The 21,536-nt window shown below is 46.3% G+C and overlaps 1 protein-coding gene across 1 annotated transcript in view; it reads left to right on the top strand.

Moving 5' to 3' along the window:
- GRIK3 (glutamate ionotropic receptor kainate type subunit 3) overlaps window positions 1-21,276 on the top strand; it is a 108,077-nt gene extending 86,801 nt beyond the window's left edge. Inside the window, exons 11-16 of the mRNA XM_062014310.1 lie at window positions 3,305-3,528; window positions 9,355-9,473; window positions 12,095-12,312; window positions 19,325-19,547; window positions 19,767-20,017; window positions 21,082-21,276. Coding sequence (XP_061870294.1) covers window positions 3,305-3,528; window positions 9,355-9,473; window positions 12,095-12,312; window positions 19,325-19,547; window positions 19,767-20,017; window positions 21,082-21,276 — 1,230 coding nt within the window. The remainder of the gene's footprint in view (window positions 1-3,304; window positions 3,529-9,354; window positions 9,474-12,094; window positions 12,313-19,324; window positions 19,548-19,766; window positions 20,018-21,081) is intronic.
- Window positions 21,277-21,536: the final 260 nt, after the last annotated feature.

Here is a 21,536-nt window from a genome sequence, read left to right on the forward strand (position 1 = left end):
TTGGCAAAATTCATCTTTTTGGCCTCCATTCAGCAGAACACTTAAGAACATACATAAGACTTGGAAGGTGTGCAAACTCCAGTAAAACAGAAGCGTGTGCTTAAGTGGTTTTGCTGGACAAGGGCCTTTAAACCACTGTCACTTGCTATAATTTCTCATTTTGAATAAAAACCATCTTACTGTGCAACAGCATAAAAGTTGAGGCTGAGTGAAGGCAGCAGTCAGGGCCTGATAATTGACTTCCCAGTTTGTAATGTCAGAACACGACAAATGAAAGCTTCACCCTTGGTAGGTTTTGATTTAGTTCCTCTCAGTCAGCAAACCCTTAATTAGAGGCCACCTTCAGAAAAAAATCTGCATTGATAAAAAGGATATCGAAGTGCAGCCCTGTACTGCTTTTAATAGCTCAGGACATCACACCAGACTGGGCTCCCTAATCCATGTTCCGTCCTGCCCATGTGTGACATTTACTGCCAAGGACACGGGGCTGTGATCAAATCACAGGAGCTGCTGAAATGACACAGTAAAATTTTATTTCTGCACTAAAAGTGCTTTGATCCTTGGGCATCCATGCAGATTTCTCTCTTCATTTTCTGTGGTAAAGCATAAACTCCTAGGTGTTATTTAGCTTACTATATCATCTTGACAAATTTGGCTTAGGACCTTTCAGACAGCCAGTTGCAAGCGAGCACTCACCACAGAGCTGCTCGTTTGTTTCCTCCTTCAGAAAAATCCATAGCCAAATCCTTCATCTCCTTCAGCTTTCCCTGGTGAGCCAGGACACCCACACAGAAGTGATGGAGGAGCTAAAACGCTGCACTTCTTTTGCCATCTCTGCCTTGTGACTTTGGAGACCACTCAGCCAAACTTCTCGAGTGTGCTGTAATGTGGGGAAAGCTGCCAGGCTACAGACCGGCCGGGCACCCTCTGCCAGGATGGTGCTCAGGACACAGACCCTGCTCCCGAGAGGCAGAACTTCACCATCTCAGGCTGCATTGCCTGTCCACATCTAAAAACCACTGTCCCTCGGTTTGCATCAATGTCACTGCAGCCACAGATGGCACAAAAGGGCTCACTGGGAAAATATTGTTTCCATTTTCTCATAGTTATGACAAATGCCAGCGACTGAAACGGACACTTTCTGTACCAAGCTGATTTTAAAATGTGTTTCCATTTGGAAAATGAGGAGGAAAGGGAACTAACCAAGGGCCAGCTGAAGGACTATGGTATGAAAAAATACATCATTTTTACCCTTGCTACAGAATTCGTTAGAACTCTTCTGGTTAGGATCTCTGGTTACCTCCTGTAAAGGAGAGGAGACTCCTTTCATAAACACACACACACACACACGTGTAATGGATAAAAGCTCATGTAGAAACTCCTACAAAAAAAGGCCCAGATCCTCTAATTACAAATATTCCACTGACTTTTGTCACAGCTTTGCAAGGTCAAACAAGATCATTAGTCTGACCTGCCTCTGCAAGTCACACCAGACATCTTCAGCAATTTCTCCAGTGAACTCATAGTTTCTGGTGGAGTGATGCATGTCCCAGCAAGACAGCTAGTATTGATTTAAAGTTTGCAAGTAATGACAGATGACTCTATCTCTAGGTAATTATCACTCAGGGTTAATTCAGAATTTCAGTTTTCAGAACCAGATGTTAAATAAATCCTGCAGGGGGACACTAGGTACCTGGCATGGGGGGAGGCACTGCTCAACTGCAGAAACCTAGTTTATGTTCTTGCATTTCCTCTGAAGTCAGTGACACTGAAAGCGTGATTTGCAACCCCCAAGCAAGGCAGTTGACATTGAGGCACCCTTGGATGTATTTACTTAAGGTTTTTTTAAGTACCTGAATGAATGTTTAGTGAGAGGAATGAATGCAGCTATTAAGCAACAGAAGGAGGTTGTATGTGGTCACTCACTAACCTAGCACAGAAATGTGATAAATAGGAGAAATAATAGAAGCTAACACAATTCATACCAGGAGTTGGGATGAAGAATATGCTCAGCTGAAATTCCTTCTGCAGCTCAGGCAGTTGCAGCCATGACAAGCTGTGAACTCCACCCTTCATTAGCAGAAGTGTTTTCTCCATGGGGGTTGTGGCCATGTACACAGAAGACAGACCTAAGGGGAACTGGGGGGTTTTGCTCACTCCCAGCAGCCAGGCAACAATCCCAAACAACAGTGCTCCCGCCCTACACCACGGCTTCCTTAGATTGAGCCTTTCAAGTTGTATCATGAAGTCGACTGAGGGGAAAGAAATTGAACCTTTTACCTCATGCTGCTATAATATTACTTCCTGCAACTTCATTCTGGAGTGGCCTCCCTCTGTGACTTACTCCTCTTTCAGCAACATTGAAAGGAAGGCCAACAAAAACAAATCATCTCTGCAAAGGGTGGGATTTGGAGCCAGCAAATCTATTGTAAAGAATCTCTATTGTAAAGAATTCTGCAGCAAGAAGCAAGCACAGCGAGGATCACAGACATTTTATACCATCATAAAACATAAATGTTGTGGCTATTTTAGAAGAGCCCATCAAAATGAGCTCATTGGATCTGGGCAAAGGCTGCTGAGCCTGGAGCATCTCCCTGCTGTCGGCACTGAGTTTGGCTAGCTAGCATCAGCCAAAAATCTATACAATGAAAGTTAGAGAGTATAATTAGCAAACAAAAGATCATGCTCTGCTCTCCAGCCCACTGATTTAAATCTAGAACAACTGTCTTAAAGATGGTAAATATATCCAACAGCACCACCTCCAGAATCTCACCCAGCACGTTTTGGAGACCTTGCATCTCTGTTGGGATTTTGTTTAGGGTAGTGAGAAGCAACTGTAATGACTGGACCATATTGTATCAGTCCCACATTTCACCTGTCCTGTCTCAGGTGTACCAGTGCCTAATGCACACAGAGCATGCCCTGGCCCTGGACCTGGAGGGCTTTGGAGAGGAGCTTATGGAAAGCTGTCCAAACAGTACTCATGTGCAACCCAGTGCCACGACAGCTTTGCTTTTGCCTGCACGGCAGGTCTGAAGGGAAGCAGTTACAGGGAGCCCAGCCTGTGCCTGCCACAGAGGGTCCTGCCTGCACAGGGAAATGGGGCAGGAGGTCCAGCCTGCCTCTGGCAGAGGCACAGGTGAAACATATCCCATGTGCAAAGGGAGAGGGGAACCTCAGGGCTGTGCTTTGAGGGAGGTGGTTGTCCCATTACTGCAGTGTGACTGCTGTGGGCATCTCTGAGTGGAAGGAAATGTCTCTGTTTCTGATGCCTTCTGTCTCCCTCCCTCTGTGTTGCATGCAGAAAGCAGATCTGGCTGTTGCTCCTCTCACCATCACCCACGTTCGAGAGAAAGCGATAGACTTCTCCAAGCCCTTCATGACGCTGGGGGTCAGCATCTTGTACCGAAAGCCCAACGGGACCAACCCCAGCGTGTTCTCCTTCCTCAACCCCCTGTCTCCTGACATTTGGATGTACATCCTCCTTGCCTACTTGGGTGTCAGCTGTGTGCTCTTTGTTATAGCCAGGTAAGGAGACACCAGTGCCATCCCACCTGACTGCCATCACACCACATCTGCTGCCATGTGACAAGACGTCCTCCCCGTGCTGAGATCTGCTTTGCTGCCTGGTGTGTTGCAGGGATCCCATCACCCAGTGGGAGCTGCAGCACTAAACCCATGTCCTTAATGAAATTACTTTTGGCTGTTACCCACTGGCAGGCTGGGCTTGGTGGGGGGGTTGCTCATGGCTGTATACTCCCATACCCTGTTCTGTTTTGGACCTGTATATCAGGGTGGTTGTGGAGGTGATGCAAACCCCATGGTGAAAATCAATGAGCTATCCACAGGGGAAATCTATTTCCTTCTTTGCTAGCTAGAGTCTGTGTTATATCCTTTGTGCTGCTTTACCATACTAAATGTGCTTGTGTGTGTTTGCTTTATTAACATAAACCTGTAAGCCTCTTTTGCTGTATCAGAGCAGGCAGTTCCACACATTTAGGAGAATTCCAGTACAAAAGAATTTCAAAGTGCACTTACTGTTACGATTTTAGAAAGTTTGTTCCCTTTCCATTTCATTAACACTTCTCTGGTATAATGAAGAGTAATTTCCTGCTCTCTGTCATTCACCATTCATGCTCCTGTTAGGTTACTTCTCATCCACCTTTTCTAGAATGCAGCCCTTCCTCTCCACTGTGTCCTGGACACAAAGCTCTGGTGTCCCACATCATTCTCAGCTCCTGTTTCTGACCCCCTCCCAGACAACAAACCCCTCCCTCCATCAAAGAATGAAGAACCCGTTGCTATGGACCTGACAATGTGTCTGTTTACAAAATTAATATGCATCTAATTAGCATGTTTAAATCCTCTATATTTAAAAGCAGCATAATTTGCATACATTTGCATGTGTTATTAATTGTAGAGAGCCTTTGATGAGTCACACAGTCCAGGGCTGCTCTTCATACGTGACCCCACCTCTTCAAACCAAAACAAAGCACTTGCCTCCCTCTCGCCAGCCATCCATCCTCCCTGGCCATGCACAGCCCTCACTGGATGTTTATTTTGCACAATCACCACATCCAAGGAAGTTTTCTCAGTGCAGCCTGTAGTTAGACACTCACTTCTCATTTCTGCCAGTTCAAGTTCTGTTAGTGGTATCTTCAGAAAGCTCCCTGCTAAGCCCACCTTGGACTGGGGCTCTGTGCCCCTGCTCCCAAGAGCTGCTGTGCTGTACTTTCCTCAGAGCAGCCTTCAGAAAGCAGCTTCTATCTAATCCATTGCCATCAATCACATAGACAAAGTAAAGACTAATAACGAAACTGAAGCAACCAGAATTCATTAACCCTCATGTTACAACAAATCTGCAATTTCCAACATCCCTCAGGTCCGTGGAAGCATTTAGGAATGATTTCCTGAGTTTACTGTGCAATATCCTAATTACACATAACAGCAGTTGTCAAAGTAAACTCAGCTTAGCAGACAGCTTTAGTGCTCCAAACCATCTGGGATGGTGAAGCAGCTCCGTTGTCTGATCCTTCGCCTGCCGAGGTGCAGAGCTGGGGAGGTTGCACTTCACCGTGGAGAGGACGTGGAAGGCCCTCCACGTCCAAAACTTTAACTGCAATAATTCTCCTCCCTAGTCTTTGCAGTGAATCTCTATCCATGCAGTGGGTCTCCAGGCACTCTCCTGAGGTCACTCAGAACCTGTCTGAGCAGAGCTTTGCACACTGTGTGTGTGCAGCGCCCGCAGGGAGCACAGCCTGGGCACTGGCAGCACTGCAGTACAGGCAGCAACTCACCAAAACAAGCCAACCACTCATTTCAGCAGGAGGCTGGTGCAATGCACAGAAATGGTAGCACTTGTCATTACTATCCTATTTATAAAAGACAAGAGTGGCATTGCCATTAACACACAGCTCCCTATTCCCCCTTGCTCTGCCCTGCAGCCCTCAGACAGAGGCAGCAGCTGGGACAAAAGCAAACTGCAGAGCAGTTGGGCAAAACCCTGCTGCCAGCCTTGCCCTGCCCAGCCTGGGAGCACCTCAGGGACTCTGGTGCAGCAAGATGAAGGCCTCAATGATTTTGCCTTGTATCAGGGAGAAAAGAACCAGATGCTCTCAGCAGGAAGAGAAACTCATCTGGGAAAATGAACCCGAGATAATTACAAAAAGGAAAAATACTGTGATGACTGATAGAACTCCTTCACTTTCTGCCTCTGTTAGCCATGCAGAACACAGCGAGATGGACTCTGCTGCCATAATGTCTGTGGCTTTAAAGCCATAAAGTATTAGACTGCTTGTGTGGCTTGGAATGACAATTCAAGCACAATTTTATGTTTGTGAGCTTACTTTTCCCAACTCATATCACGGCCAAATCCAGTCCAAATTGTGCAGATCCTCCTTTCAAAGCACGTTAAACGTGCAGATTGTATCTGTGTGTGAAATGCACCGCAGTAAACACAGAGGAGATGCTGGGACAGGCCCTGATGTGAGAGCACCTTAGATGCTGCATTGCACAAAGAGGAAAAGGTAGATGCTCCATTCATGGGGCAGTGGGGTTGCTCAGCCTTGTGCACCCAGAGCAGCCCATCTTGCCCTTGGCAGTGCCAACCCATCGTGTTGGGCACCCAGGCACCCCAACCAGGTACCACTCCCCTGCCCTGCCTGGTGCTGGAGGACACTCTTCCCAGAGAGGTGGGGGTTTGGGCTAACCCAGAGCCCCATGTGTGCCCAAGCACACAGCCATTGCACTGAGGGACTGAGTGTGGGCTTTGCCACCCCTCTAGTGAATGTCCAGCCATGAATCAGTCTGACCACTCTCTGGGATGGGCTTTGGGGCTGGTGTTGATGGATAAAAACCTGAAAAACTGTGGTTTAGTTTCTAGGTTTTTTTCTGAAATTGCCTCATAATCTCTCTGTATTATAGCAGTTATGACATAATACAACAGTCTTTCCCTATAAGGCTATTTTTGGCTGAAATTGAACCTATAAAATACTGTAATTACAGTTTCTTTTTCACGTTTTACTCTGGAGATTTCTCCTGTCTTGCTATTCTTTCAAAGAACACCAAGCATTCAGTGTAATTAAGGTTCTGAAGGAATGATCTTTTAACATATAGAGATGGAAAGCAAGAGATTTCACAAGGAAAATATGTCCTGCATTCAGTAATACTGGAAACAATATCTACCTCTGACCCTAGCAAGGCCTCTCAAATTCAATTCTCAGGAGAAAGCCACAGTCAAAATAGCAAAGTCATAATTCAGAGACATGAGTCTCCTGAACTAGGCACTAGAGTCCTCTGCTGATGCTATAATCATAGGTCAATGCCACTTAAAACCAACTTAGGGACTATTTAGAGGCAGGCAAAGGATGTATTTGATCCATCTCCCCTTTTAATCAGTCTTTTTCAGTTATTGATGGAGCCTTTGCTCCTAACCACCCCAGCCCCCAAAGAGCCATAAACTCCACCAATTTATAAGGCTCCATGGGGGCAATTTGTCTGGCGACTCTGGTGTGAGGTTGCAACTGGGTTGTGAAGCTGGCTGATAGGAATTGTCACCCATCCTCAGATTTACAGAGCATTCAAATTACAGCTAATCACCTTTGGATGCACAACAGGGAGGATGGGTTTAACGTTCATCATAATTGCAATGAAGATTCGGTCATCCATAAGCAATTTCTCTGGAGACACAATCTAGACTCTAAAGTATTTTGTGTTAGATCTTTAAAACTTCTTTGAAGCACTCCTGTTTCCATGCCAAAAAGGCCAAGAAGAGACAAGAAAATCATCATTGTTTTTGATTAACTATTTCTCAGGCCTTGTTCTGACCTAAGGAAGGGGGAAGCCAGCCCAGGGTGAATCCTGAGCAACTCCCATTTATCATAGCTCCAGCTGTATAGGGTCAACAAGCTCTGCTCACTCCTTCCTTCATTACCCCTCTGTTTCCACTGATGGTCCCACTTGCTTTTCAGGCACTGAAGACTGTTGCTGCTTTGCAGTTTTCTGAATATTTCTCTGTAATTCCAGCAGCAGTAGTTTTTGACTCAGAGACCTTGAAGTTCTTCAGTGTGTCATCTTGTCAGGCTCATTTGATCTTACCAATTCCCTTTCTGTTTCATATTCTTTCATTGGCAGCCCAAGAAAGTTTTCATCTAATTCTTGAACTTGGGCTTTATTTGACAGAAAGGGCTTGGGCACCTCTTTATACACCTCTGGCATAAATTCACAGCAAGTTTCAAGGAACAGCAAGTTTCAAGCCAGGTCTGAATTCAGCCTGATTCTTGTTTTGTTTTCTGATTTTCTCTCATTTAAAAAAGCAGAGGGAGGTGAGCAGTAAGAATGGTCCAGCTGTTACCTGGGTGAATGAGCAGGACTGTCAGGATGCAGCCTAAGCAAGGCCTCTGGCTCTCTACTCTGCAAACCCAGAGCTGCACAAAGGCAAGATAAAGGGGAGGGGGAAAAGAGAAGTCATTAAACTATGTCTTGCCTGTGGAAAATAGAAGCAAAAAGTGGGACAAATGTCCACAGGATGAATTCTTCTAGAAAAGTCCCAAGAAGTCCTATGCATTGCACCTGGTCCATCTCCCATGATGGACCCTGGGGGGGCACAGCTCTGTGTTCACAGAATGTCCCCGCACATCAGGCTCTGAGGGTGATGGTGCAGAGCAGAGGCTGGGGTGGGTGCTTGTGTGGGGAAGGTTTTTTGTGCCAGGAGGGCACACCTGGGAGAGAGTTGTTGCCCTTCTCTCCAAATGCATCCAACTGTCTGACTGAGGGTACCCGTGAAATTAAGCAGCAAAACATCTCCTTGGGTAGCAGCGTGTCTGGCAGGGAACTACAGACAGAAATGTCTCCTCACATAAACTGGGCTGGGCTTTGAGAAAGGGCTGTTATGGAGCTACAGGAATTTCAGAAGGAAGTGGAGATGATAATTAATGCCTGGTTCAAAAGCAATTATACCAATTATGTTTTTAATTTAATCTCTGCAAAATTTGGGACTCTTACAAAATGTAAATAAACAATTCTAAAAATATGAATGTCTCTCCTGTTGAGAATCCTCCACAGAGCCTGGCTAAATGAGCTACATTCAGGGCAGCGCTTGCCTAGTGATTCTAGGCAGGATTTGCAGAGAGATGATCATAGAAAATTCCCTCAGTTTTGCCCAAAAACTGCAGGGCTGTCCATGGAATGATGCCCCACAGGGACTAAGTGTTCTCCCAAAGCTCAGCAGTTCACAGCAGATCTACACCAATTGCCACTGTTGTGCTGGTGCCCTGACTGTCAGGACTTGGGCTTGTCAGCACGATAGAAAGTTCTGTTTCTCACTGAGATAAATCTCACCCTGATTCCCAGTGCACTAGCAGAAAAGTCCCCTGAAACACCGTGGTTTGGCCCAGCTAGTGCTGCAGAATCACTGTGGGCATCTCTCCTCAATCTATCTAGAAATGTCATTTTCCCCTGCGTTTTGGAACAGTGACATACTACAGGTCATGCATCCACCCCACATCCCATTGCATCACCATGTGCTCCAGTTGCTGTTGTGTCATGTGGTATTGCACAGAGATGATCCGAAGTGACTGAAGGCTTTGGGGAAGCAACCTGAGATACCTCAGGACCTGGTTTCCCAGGTTCCCTTGCCCTCTGCAATGCAGGACACAGGGCTCACAGCCATGTTTGTCACTTCGGAAAATCCTGGCTGAATTTGTCCTTTCCTTTAATAATCCACCTGTCTGAAAGGGTCAGCAGGCCCTGCAGAGCAGCACGAGATGTATTAAGGCTCTTTTTCTCCTGTTCCTTTAGGGTCTTGTCATGCCACATCCCGACTAACGAGCTCTCGCTTTCCATGTGCCGCCGTAGGTTCAGCCCGTATGAGTGGTACGACGCTCATCCCTGCAACCCAGGATCAGACATCGTGGAGAATAACTTCACCCTATTGAACAGCTTCTGGTTTGGGATGGGAGCGCTGATGCAGCAAGGTATGGCAGAGCCTCCCTGCCCACACACCCTTCCATCAGTGCTCCAGCACTGGCCTTTGGTGGCGGCTTTTTGGATTTCAAATTCAAGATAAAAGGTGTGAACAGGTACAAAAGTGCTGTCAGCAGCAGCTCTGACCGGCAGTGAGGTGTGGGACAGGGGAATTGGCTCTCCCCCAGCACCTCCAGGGACCTGCCGTGCTGAGAAGCCCTGGATGGCAGTTGCTGCTGCTGGAGTTGTGTCAGGTCCCACAGCACCTCAGCGAGCTGCTGCCCAGGGAGCTGCGTGCACAGCAGATGGCCTCTGGCTGGGGCCAAGGCCAGCGAGGGACTAATGAGACAATAATCTCCCTGAGGGGACTGGCTGTGAAGCTGCAGTTCAGGAACTCTTGGTGACTGTGTTTGTTGTTATTGACTTGCTGTGAGCTGTATCTCCATGGAAGACGCCCACTGAGCCGTGCCAGCTCGCCTGCACGGCAGGGATGGAGAAACAGAGGGGCACATGTGCTAGGGCCAAGCCCTGTCTGGGGCACCAGGAAAAAGTCCAAGGCTTTTATGCCAAGAAAGCCATCCGACTTCTTCTGTGTCACAGCAGGCCAGAGCTTTGCAGTCTTTCCTCTTTTTTTTGGACATCAGCCTTTATTTGTACTTTCAGCCTTCTCCGGGTCACAGCTCCCATCCCAACAGCTCACCCCACAGCTCCAGTCACTCGCCCCACGGGCTGCAGCTGGCTGCCAGCACACACGTGCCACTGCATAACAATAATTACTACCAATGAAGCGTGCAAGCTGTGGCAGGTGTCAGGAGGAGCAGCTCCCCAGTCTGCCAGCTGGAAGCACACAGCTAGATGATGGAGCAGTGGCATGTTCACACGTGTGCTGATGCTGCTGTGCACAGAGCAGCACCCACTGTGTCCCGAGGAGGAACTGCCTTCATCTCTCTCAGCTGTTTAACTCACCAAACTCAGCATCATGCCACAGATTCTGTACATTCCTGCTTCAGTGAAATCAAGCAGTTTATTTCGTGTCAGGGTCTCTGTCCCAGATCACTCTGTTTCACAGGCATCTTATCCTCTGGTCTGTCTCCATTTTTATCTTCATCTGGTCATTCTGCACACTGTGTAAGGGCTTGAAACTCCCTCTAACACGGGGCCCAGGCTGCTGGGGCAGAGGATGGCAAGCAGCTTCTCCAATCAGCTCTTCTTGGCAGCTGCGGCCTGCAAGACTGAACCTTTTCAGTGTTACTAGTGTAAGATACCACAGGGACCTTAGAAATGGGATATAGATGGGATTACATTCATATATGTGGATGGAACAGAGCAAATGGAATACACAGAGATGGAAGGAATAGAGTAAATCTGTTAGGAAGACAGCAGAGGGGGAGCTTGTGAGCAGCTCTGAATAAGGAACAAAATTCATTGGGGATCTAATTGCAGAAAATCCAGGAATAGAAATAAGTGGAAAATGTCAAACATTTGTCACACTTTAATTTACCATGTATCACTAGTTATACTCAGAGAGCAAAAGCACCACAGCATCAGCTTGGTAGCGTGCACAGTGCTACTGTTCCGTGCTCCTGCTGCCACTGCTGCAGTGTGTAATAGAGATTCTTCCCAGACCTTGACTGCCCTGATGGACAGTGACAGTTCCCAGCAAGGGGGTTTAGCAGGATGAATCATCCTCTTATCAGATGCTGATAAATGAAAAGGGCTGTATTCTTTTTAACTCTATTCTGCATCTAAGAAGAAAAATATTTCAAAGCTAGACTGATGTCACACTATCTAATTCATCAAAGGGCAAGAGATGGAACGGGAAAGAAGCAGGATCATGAGAAGAACCAAAGCTCCTTTGCTTCCTGGTGCCTCCTTGCTGCACTCAGAGAGGAGAAAAGCTACACTCCATGCTATGCTTTGAAGCCACACTGCTTAAAATTGTTTTGCAAGGCCCAATCTTTGTTGCAAATTCCAGGTTGGATATACCCTCTGAACACAGTTGTTTCAAACCCAAAGTTCTTTCCTGGCATTAAAAGGTGTCTTGGGTGATTACAAAAATAGCACAACCCATTTAGTCCTCCGTGTCTGCTCAATAAAAGGCATTCCAGACCTGGTACACCTTTTATGCTGTAATATCTCCTGCTTCCCTACTTCTAAAAGTACTGGACCCTGATAGTTCCTTTCTCTCACTGTTTGATTCTTTTATTTGAACACACTCCCTAGAGTGAGTCTGTTGAGAAGCAATCCATACAGACACAAAGCACTTTTTAAATGGCAGAACAAAACACTCATCAAAGTTCATAAATAACTTGCTATTTAAATCTCACCAAAGCAGTCTAGTTAATTACTTCAGTTTGAATGTTTCCTGTAAATTGTGTACTGTGCCCAAGGTCAGCAATAAAGGGAGAGGGCTTTTCTGGAAATATTCTGGAAAGCCTACTGATTTTCTTGCATGCAAGATGTCTGGATAATTTGCCTCCAAAACACTTGGCATTCATCGTGTAGCTGTTACAGTTTTGACAGTGACATCTTTTATACACTTGTATGTATATACACAGTGGACCTATGTACATATAAAATGGGACCTTTGTCTCTCTGTTTCCTCCTTCTCCTTCCCTGTCTCCCACTCCAGGCTCTGAGCTGATGCCCAAAGCACTGTCTACACGGATCATTGGTGGCATATGGTGGTTCTTCACCCTCATTATCATCTCATCCTACACAGCCAACCTTGCTGCCTTCCTGACAGTGGAGAGGATGGAATCCCCCATCGACTCAGCAGATGACTTGGCAAAGCAGACAAAAATAGAGTATGGAGCAGTGAAGGATGGAGCTACTATGACCTTCTTCAAGGTGAGACCAGGCAGAGGCTTTCTGCCACGCAGGCAGAGATGGAATGTTCTCAGGCCAACAGGAGCCAGAACAAAGAACCAAAGACAAAAAGCCTCCTAAGCCACCACTGCTTCTCCTTATAAGCAGGTTGTTCCAGTTTCATATCCTTGCCAAGACTTTGACCCCTGTCAGTTTAGCTTACCCAGATTCACATCATAGCTAATTTCCCCTGTCCCCTTTGCTTAACTGAAGTCACAATTACAAAATTGTATTGATTTTGCAGCTTCAGAGACGATACTCAATATTGACTCAGACACCCTAAAACAAAGCACACGTTAGGCACCTCAGGACTGCTGTATCTTATATTAAAGCCCTACAGAAAAATCTCACATTCCCTGAAGCATCTCCTCTGTTTCTACATCTCACACATTGCAGCTCCTTCCTTGTCTCGGCCAGAACAGCTCAGCAGAGCCCTAGAGGCTGACCCAGCCAGCCATCAAGGATAGAGAACAAATGAAACCTAAAGCTGGACAGATGTTGCCAAGTGCCCTCCTTGACCAGTACTTTTGACAGCTGAAATATCTTTCTTATCCTTTAGGTATTCATGTTAATGTAGTCAAGAGTTATTAACCTCCAAAACCCTGTGCAAGCTAACAGCACCAATGCATCAGAATCAAATTCTCTTTAAAAGAGAATTAATTTCTGAAGTTAGCCAACACTGCAGAGGAGGGTGCTAAGGGCTTCATTTTTCACTATTGCCTCAAAAAAGGAAAGAAAATGAGAGACTTAAAAAGACCTTTAAAACCACAGCTGGCCTGTACAAACACACTTTTTTAAAAGAGGGAGAGAATAAAGCAATAGAAACGAGGGGTGATTAATCTAAGGAACAATGACCCTGGCTTGGAGAAGAATTTGACTGCAATGATGAACTCAAAAAGCCATCTTTCAAGGCAAGGTTTGGAGTTCTCGATGCTGGCAGTGCAGGGCCCTGGTGAGAGGTCAAGTCTGGCCACAGCACACTCAGGGCACAGAGCTGTAGCCCTCGACTGGTGTCGATGCCAATGTTCTCCCTGGGTGCTGGGCACCAGGAGCACTGGCATGTCAGGGCTGGGGCTGCCACTCCCTGCACCTCTACAGTGAGTGGCACTGGGGAATATTGTGTCCACCATCCAGTCACCCTAAACCTTAAGGAAATATATGGACCAAACATGGCTGATGCTTTAAAAAGCAAGTTATGCCTGGAATACTGCAGTAATTTGAATGGGCAGAGTGCAAAGGCAGCCAGACTAGGCCATCAGCAGTTTAATTGCCAAGGCCCATTAAAGGAAGCCAATGTGCTGAATTTTAATACCAAGAAACATCAGCATTCTTCTGCAACTTTTCTCAGCTATGACTTGGTTAAGGAGCCACTGCACTTTCCAAATCTTTGTGCTCACTTTGACAGGCAGGGACACAGACTGGAGGATCTGGTTAGAAAAGTGGAGGATTTGGTTTGGTTTGCTGGTTAATTAATTGTGGGAAATGAGAACGTGGCACAGAACAGGAGGTTGCTGCTGGTTGGTTTGCCTTCTGCACTGAAACTGGTGCATGCAGTTTTGGTTTTGGCATGGCCAGATGCATTGCATTACATTCCAAAAGCAATATAAACCTACAACAGCTATCAGGAAGAGGCAGAGTTTTACTGTTGTGGTTTAACTACTCTTTCCAGTAAGAGTTTTATGTGGGAATAAAAGGAAATTGTCTTTTAAAAAAAGATCATCAAGGCCACAGCATATTTATTGTCTCATATCATTATCCATCAGAATCATTCTTCTGGATTCTAACAGGCATTTGGCAGTTTATTGATGCAGTGTATTTTCCTTTCTCTGTTTTATGCTTATTGTTGTTTGGAGATGAATTCTCTGGGATGTTCCTTCTGACAAGTGCTTCGATTACTGGAGCAGTGAGAGCACTCAAGTGGGATGCTATGTTCACTTGTCCTTTGTGTACAGAGAAATATGAGAGAGCCAGCACACCTCACATCCCTCAGCAAGGTCTTTGTCAAGTGACCGGGCGAATCATGCGGTAGGTTCAGTACAGCTGCTCTGCCATTGCCACCATCTGTCCAACAGCACAAAGGACCAAGGGACAGAGCGACAGGCACCTCCAGGGTCTGCTCAGGATCTCACTCGCTCCCTCTGGATGTATGGGACTGAAGGAACAGCAAAGTGCATGAGGCTTCATGGCACCTTCCTCTGCTCTGCTAAAAGGAGGGTTACCAGCAGAGAGACAGCACAGTGCAAGAGGTGTGCTGCTGTGCAACTGCTGCTCTTGAAAAGCTCCTGGTGATTGGGTGGTCAAGCACTCCTGAAGAAACTCTCCCTGCTGGGACAAAAGGCTGACAGCAGCATCCTAACTAGGAGCTCACCTATTTTGTGGATTATCCAGTAGGACTTAGCTCATATTGCTGCCTTGCTCCTTGTATGACTGTTCCCCAAAGTCAGTCCCCTCACATGAGGAACTCACTCCTTTGCTTCTCCACGTTAAAGAAGCTGCAAACCACATACACTGACATCCCTCAAGCTTCGTCTGGGACTGGCAGCTGTGGCCACCATTGTCCTGCAAGCTTCGTCTGGGACTGGCAGCTGTGTGTCCTGCACTGGATCTCACCAGGGTCTCCCAGTGCCTGGGAGATCTGACAAAGCAGGACTTAGGGCCACAGGAGGAGAGCACCATCCTGGAGCTGAGGTTAGGGAGCAATGGGAAACAGGAGGAAGGGGAAAGCAAATGCCTTGCACACTGTTGCCTGAGATGCTTCCCAAAGCACTAACTAGTTTTCTGCCCATGGTGCTGAGGGGTCATGCAAAGCCTACTGAAGCCACTGCAGAAGTTCCCAACTGAACCAAGCCAAAACACGTAGAGATGTGTAGGGCAGACCCACACTGAGTGGTGTTGCTCCCACAAAGGCTTTTGCCCATGCAGCTGAGATAACCAGCTTCAGCAAATTGGAAGCAGAAGAGTTTTACCAACCGTATTGGCAGCTTCTGACTTCATGAAAAGAACTTTTGAGAAGCTATTTATTCCCTGGCAACGCACATGGAGTTACAGGAATAAACACAGATCAATTAATTTAGGAACAGCATCTAGTGTTCATTATAAATCATGCCAGGGATTCTTCATTTCTTGCAAAGGATTGCTGTCTCTGAACAAATGCCGGGTTTAATGCATGGTGTGAGTGTGTGTGTATGTGTGTACATATATATTCACTTGTACAGAAATGTTAAATCCTCAAGAGTAAGTATCTTCAGTTGGTGAAAATCAATTTATTTTTTTCATACAGGCTGGAATTGAAAATCTTAAGCCTGAAAGTTACTTTCTTGCCAATTTCACTGATAAAAAAGCATATATGTCTTGGCAAGATGCCTTGTAGTGGCTCCTCTAAACTATTCCATTAATTTACTTGGGTGACTGGTCTTGAAGCATTGGTTATTAAAGGTAGCTTCTGAGCTGTGACTCTAAAGAATGAATTTAGAGGCACTCTCAGTGTCATTGCAATTGCTGCATTCAGAGGGGCTGGTACTCAGCTTTTCATACACACATCTCATTTAGCACTAATGAGGGGGGTTATTAAGATGCAGAGGACAGCAGACCAGATTCTCATGTTATTTATCCTGACCAAAAGAAGGAGAAGCTCCATTCACATGAATTGCTGGGAGAGGTGTAAGCAGGAGAACGACACGAAGCATGTCAGCGGTGATCAGCAGCATTAAACTGCCACCTCTGTTTATTAGCAATAATCTCCATCATGCCTAACATTCCAGTGTTCCTGACTGGCATTTCCCTGACAGGAACAAGTCAGTGTCAGGCCATTTATCTTAATGCTTCAGAGCAACCAAGCGGTTCCTTTTCATCTACTTTTGGCAGCACAGTTATCCCTGAGGGGAAGCCAGGGACCCTGAGGAGGGGCACAGGGGAGTCTCCCTGTCTGTCACCAACTCTTTTTTTTTGCATCCCATAAAAGTAAAGGGCAATTCCATAGAGAAGAAATGTGCACCTAGCCACAGCACAGCAAATACCAGTTGAAACCACTAACCAACCCCAGTGAGGGTTCTTAAGGCAGGTTATTTAAGCTGTAAAATTGGAGATCCAGCAAAACAAAAAGTACAGCACAAAGTCCAGAAAAAGAAACAATTTGTGTGCATTCTTTACTATTAAATTACTACTAAGAGGTTTTTGCTTATTTGCATATGTTCTCAAGTGACATTATCCCAATTCCCATAAGTACATGACCACCTTTGCCTTATGGTTGAAATATTCCGAGGGGAGGAAAGGGAGGAAAGAACATGTATAGTGGTCAAAGCTCTGCAGAATTAGGTGTGTGCTGGAGAACTGTACACTCCTTACCATGGCTGCTCCTGCAATTCTTGATTGATGACTGCTCTCACAATGACTGACAATTGCTTCTAAATTGGACTTTTAACAAATAGCCAGGTCTATCAAACCACTAGTGCTGTGCTGAGAATTACAGATGGCGAATTTTCACTTGGAAAAGGAGTGTTCTTATCTCATGTTAGCTAAGTTAAAGAAACTAATAGAAAATAAATTCCCAGTGAGGAGGTGGCAGGTTTTAGATGACAGGGAAAGCTTGAGATTGCCTTGACCTGAGCCATGTGTCGAGCCGCCCTGCCTGCACCAAGGGCTTGACCTGAAGGAGCTGGCACAGCCTTCTCTTTAGGGAAGATGAGGTGATTGCAATCAGCAGTGTTTTGCTATGGGGAGACAGCCCTCCCCTGCTGAAGGGTTCAGCCCTGTGTTGCTGCTGTTTCATCAGGCACTCCCAAGGAGCAACAGGTAGCTCTGGCCTCATGGAGAGCCCTCACCCAGCTGTGCTCCTCCTGGCATTTCAAGCCACAATTAAGTCCTTTCAGCCAGAGTTGTGATTTAAGAAGAGATGAGAAAAGTGCTTTTTCTCTTCCAGGGAGCCCTGTCTCACATAATTTTAGTTGCCTGAAGAGCTACAATGCCTCATGCAAGTCCTATTAGCTTCACTAAATGCAGCCTATTGATTTTTTGCCAGTTTATTTTGCTCTGTACTTTAAACTGGGAGAACACTGATGTTGCTTAAGAGCTCTGTGTCAACACCCAAGAAGCATTAAATGCAGGAAGAGAGAGAGAAAAAGTGAGAGCCAGTGAACCCAGAGGCCGCTGATGTGAACTATATAAATGTTAAACAAGTCCTTATCAGCAAGCTGAGTATGCTATTCATTTCAATTACACATTGTAACACACAGATATTTAATAATCCTTTTGGAGGCTACATTTCTTGCTGCTCTTTGAGGTTTGATAGATGCCAGAAATCTACCTTACAGGCACTGGCTCAGATTTTCAAGTGAAGGAGATTATCCTGCCTCTTGAATGAAGTTTGCTCTGGCACATCCACTACTGCACGTTCATCAAGTGGATTATAACGAGCTTTAACTGAGAAGAAGTGAGTCTGTGGTTATTTCAGCCAGGAGAATGAGCCCACAGGGTAAGAGACAGAGGAACAGCCTTTGTCACTGCTGCACTAACCAATTTGCGTTATTAAGCCGTGTGCCAACTTCTGTTAAATATGCTGAAGAAAGGAGGCGGATAGGCAAAACGTTTGAAATACAAAGCACTGTGAGAGACCTTTGTTCTTATCACATTTATTTATAGTGTTTTTACTAGAAGAACTTATGCTGGCACATCTTTGGTGATATTGAAAGAAACGGAGGGAGATGTGATAGCAGCAGTTGGGATGGGCTGGGGCTCCATCTCCTGCTTTCCTATGGAAGGACAGAGACCTGCAACGGAGATAAACGACAGCTAAACCAGAAAGTGCAGCTTCTGTCACAGCAGCTCCTCGTGCAGCTGTGGGTGAGCAGTTACCCTTACTCAGGGCAAAGCACAAAGACTTATCAGCCTCTCCAACTTATCAGCGAGCTTCAGGCTCTTGCTAAGTAGTGTTGCGGAGGAGGAGGTTTTGGCTGACTAAGCTGCCTCTTATAAAATAAGAGACCTAGGAAAAACAAGAAATTAAGCAGAAAAGAAGAATAGCACATAAAGGAGCAGGCAGCAGCATGAACACAAGCCTCAATAGCCAAGTGCTTTTCCAGAGCTCAGCTGGGTGTACAGAGCTGGTTCAAGGAGAGCTACACCCACCCACGGGAATACAGCGACCGATGAAGGGGAGAGATGATGTGCCTTTCCTGGGGAGCCTTTCTACACTAAAGCCAGTTATGACTTTTGTGACAACCTACACAGAGACAATTCAGAAGGTGGTTGTAGATAAATGGTATATTTCAGATGTTATGGAGAGACAGAAAGTAACCATATTTCCTCTCACTCAACACTTACCTGGATCGTAAGCTAGAAAACATATTCCTCCTCTTGTACCAGAATGCCAGCTCATAGCCCCAGAATATCCATGTTTCTTTTTTGCCATAAGACAATCTTCCTGAATATTTCTGTGCCTCTGTTTATGTGGATATGTTAAATTTGTTTGGCAGTTGCATGTATCTCAGAGGAGACACGTTTCCTTGTGATGCTTGAGGAAAGACAAAAATATAATAGAGTGTGTGCAAAAGAGAAAAACATGCCCTCTGAAACGTTCTCTGTCTTCTCTTATTGTGCAGAAACATTACAGGATAAACAAAGTTCTGGTTAGGAAACTAATACCTTTAAACAGATATGCTGATGGCCTGTCATGCTAGCAAGTCCTGCAGGGCATCAAGGCAGGGGCTCGTTGTACCTTCCTGAAGCAAATGATCAGGATAAGGTCTCTTGGAGCAGTGCCTCTTTCTGCTGAGCATCTCCACAAAGTGTGCTGGAACCTTTGTCTCTTCTTATGGCAATGTGAGACCAAACGAGGTTGGGCAGCAAAAGAGGAGAGCTACTTAAGGTCAAATTTGTTAACAGTTCTGTTGTGTGATGTGTTCTCAAACTGGTATTGTCACTTTCTGTAAAGACATCAGGTTTCAGTAAATAGAAGATTAATTCTACTTCTGGGGCTGGGGGGGTATTGTTTTTCCAGAAATCCAAAATTTCTACATTTGAAAAGATGTGGGCTTTCATGAGCAGCAAACCCACAGCACTTGTTAAGAACAACGAGGAAGGAATCCAGCGAACCCTGACAGCCGATTACGCCCTGCTGATGGAATCAACCACCATCGAATACATCACCCAGAGGAACTGCAACCTGACTCAGATCGGGGGGCTCATCGATTCTAAAGGCTATGGGATTGGGACTCCCATGGGTAAGTGACAGCATGAGGCTTCTGTAGGGACCCCAGAGAGGGGCTCCTTACCACAAATGCAACAGATGTGATTAATATCATTTGCTCCTAACAGCACATTTCCAAATACCAAAGCTTATGCTGTCCACCTGTTGAAGAGAGACGCCTCAACAGCCCTGCCTAGTGCAGACACATCTGTCCTACTTTCCCTCTGTGTCTAATGATGTTCTCTCTCTCCAGGGTCACCGTACAGGGACAAGATCACAATCGCCATCCTCCAGCTCCAGGAGGAGGACAAGCTCCACGTAATGAAGGAGAAGTGGTGGCGGGGGAATGGGTGCCCTGAGGATGAGAACAAGGAGGCCAGCGCTCTGGGCATCCAAAACATCGGGGGGATCTTCATCGTTTTGGCAGCAGGCTTAGTGCTCTCCGTGTTCGTGGCCATGGTGGAATTCATCTACAAGCTGCGCAAAACAGCGGAGCGTGAGCAGGTACTGATTTCCTCCGTTTCCCTGCACCACCACTAGCCCAGCCTTTGAGGATTTTGCACGCTGACCCAGAGACAGGCAGGGAGAGGAGCAGAGAGATATATCCCTGACCCTGCTGCCTGGAGGTCCAAACGCCTGCAGCCCAAGGGCTGAAATGCAGCATCCCCGAAAAGCCATCCCCTAAGGCTTATTGCTCTGTCCTGCTCTGACAGCCTCAGGTCAGGGGCCAAATCACGTCTACTCTGATCAGGGTCATCTGCTGTCGCAGTAACTACACAAGTAAACATTTGTAAGGTCATTTTGAGCAAGCTGACACATGAAAAACACCGACAGAGGTCCCTGGGAGTGACCTTTCTGAGCTGTTATAGCCACTTGCCATTATTACATGCAATCATATTGCATATTCCAGATGTAACATATCCATGCATGAAGTCTCCATCTCTTCTCCCCGCTCCTGTTCAAAGAGCCTCAAGGAACTGGCCAGGGCCCATCAGGAAGCCTCATACTATCTACCCAGCTTTTCACAACACTTACACAAACAGCCCATCCCACCCACAGTGACTGATTAGTGCTCATGAAACAAGAGGACTGCTTTTATGTTTTGCCCCTCTTCCTTGTATGTCACAGTACAGTAAGTGGAAAGTGTATTTGCGTGCATGACCAGAAATCAAAGCAAGCTGCCCACGTGATGGACTAGATAGATGAAGGAAAACTGCCCACTAGCAAGCCCAGCAGGACTCGAGAGCCCTCTGATTCCCAGCACATAAATCCACCAGACCCTCAGCAGGGATCACACAAAGCACCAGCACTCCAACAGCCGCCTGTAGCTCTGCCTTTTTGCAGGACTCAGTGCTTCAAAAAGTACAATTCTTGACAAAGGAGAGGGGTCAACCAGCCGCCTGTGCATCACTGAAGTCTCACTGAGTGCACAGATGATGCCTTAAAATGCAGCCCAAACCTCGAGCTTGCCCTCTTCAGAGCCTAGTTTCAGCATCTTCCTGCTCATGGAGAGGTTAGCAGAACATTTTGCCCCGAGTAATGGTGCTTTTTGTTCCTGCTCTCCCCAGCGCTCCTTCTGCAGCGCCATGGCCGATGAGATCCGGCTGTCGCTCACCTGCCAGCGACGGGTCAAACACAAGCCCCAGCCACCCGTCATGGTGAAGACGGATGCCGTGATCAACATGCACACGTTCAATGACCGCCGGCTGCCCGGGAAGGACAACATGACCTGCAACACGGGATTGACACCTGTGTTTCCCTAGGGAATGCGAACAGGGGGCGGGAGGGAAGGAGTTACAGCAGGCAAGGCTGGTTGCACTCTGAACTAGGGAAGAAAGGATTAAAAAACAAGGAAAAAAAACCCACAGACACAAAAAAACACCAAGCCTGGTTTGGTTCATTTCAAGAACAAGGCCTTTACAACACAGCTGCATCGATCACCGGCATAGAAGCGAGAACTTCGAAGCACAGACTATAACATGGGTCTTGGGGCTTTTCTGTTTTCTCTTTGTTGTTTTTTCAT

Source organism: Colius striatus, chromosome 24 (assembly GCF_028858725.1).
Source record: "Colius striatus isolate bColStr4 chromosome 24, bColStr4.1.hap1, whole genome shotgun sequence".
Classification (NCBI taxonomy): Eukaryota; Metazoa; Chordata; class Aves; order Coliiformes; family Coliidae; genus Colius; species Colius striatus.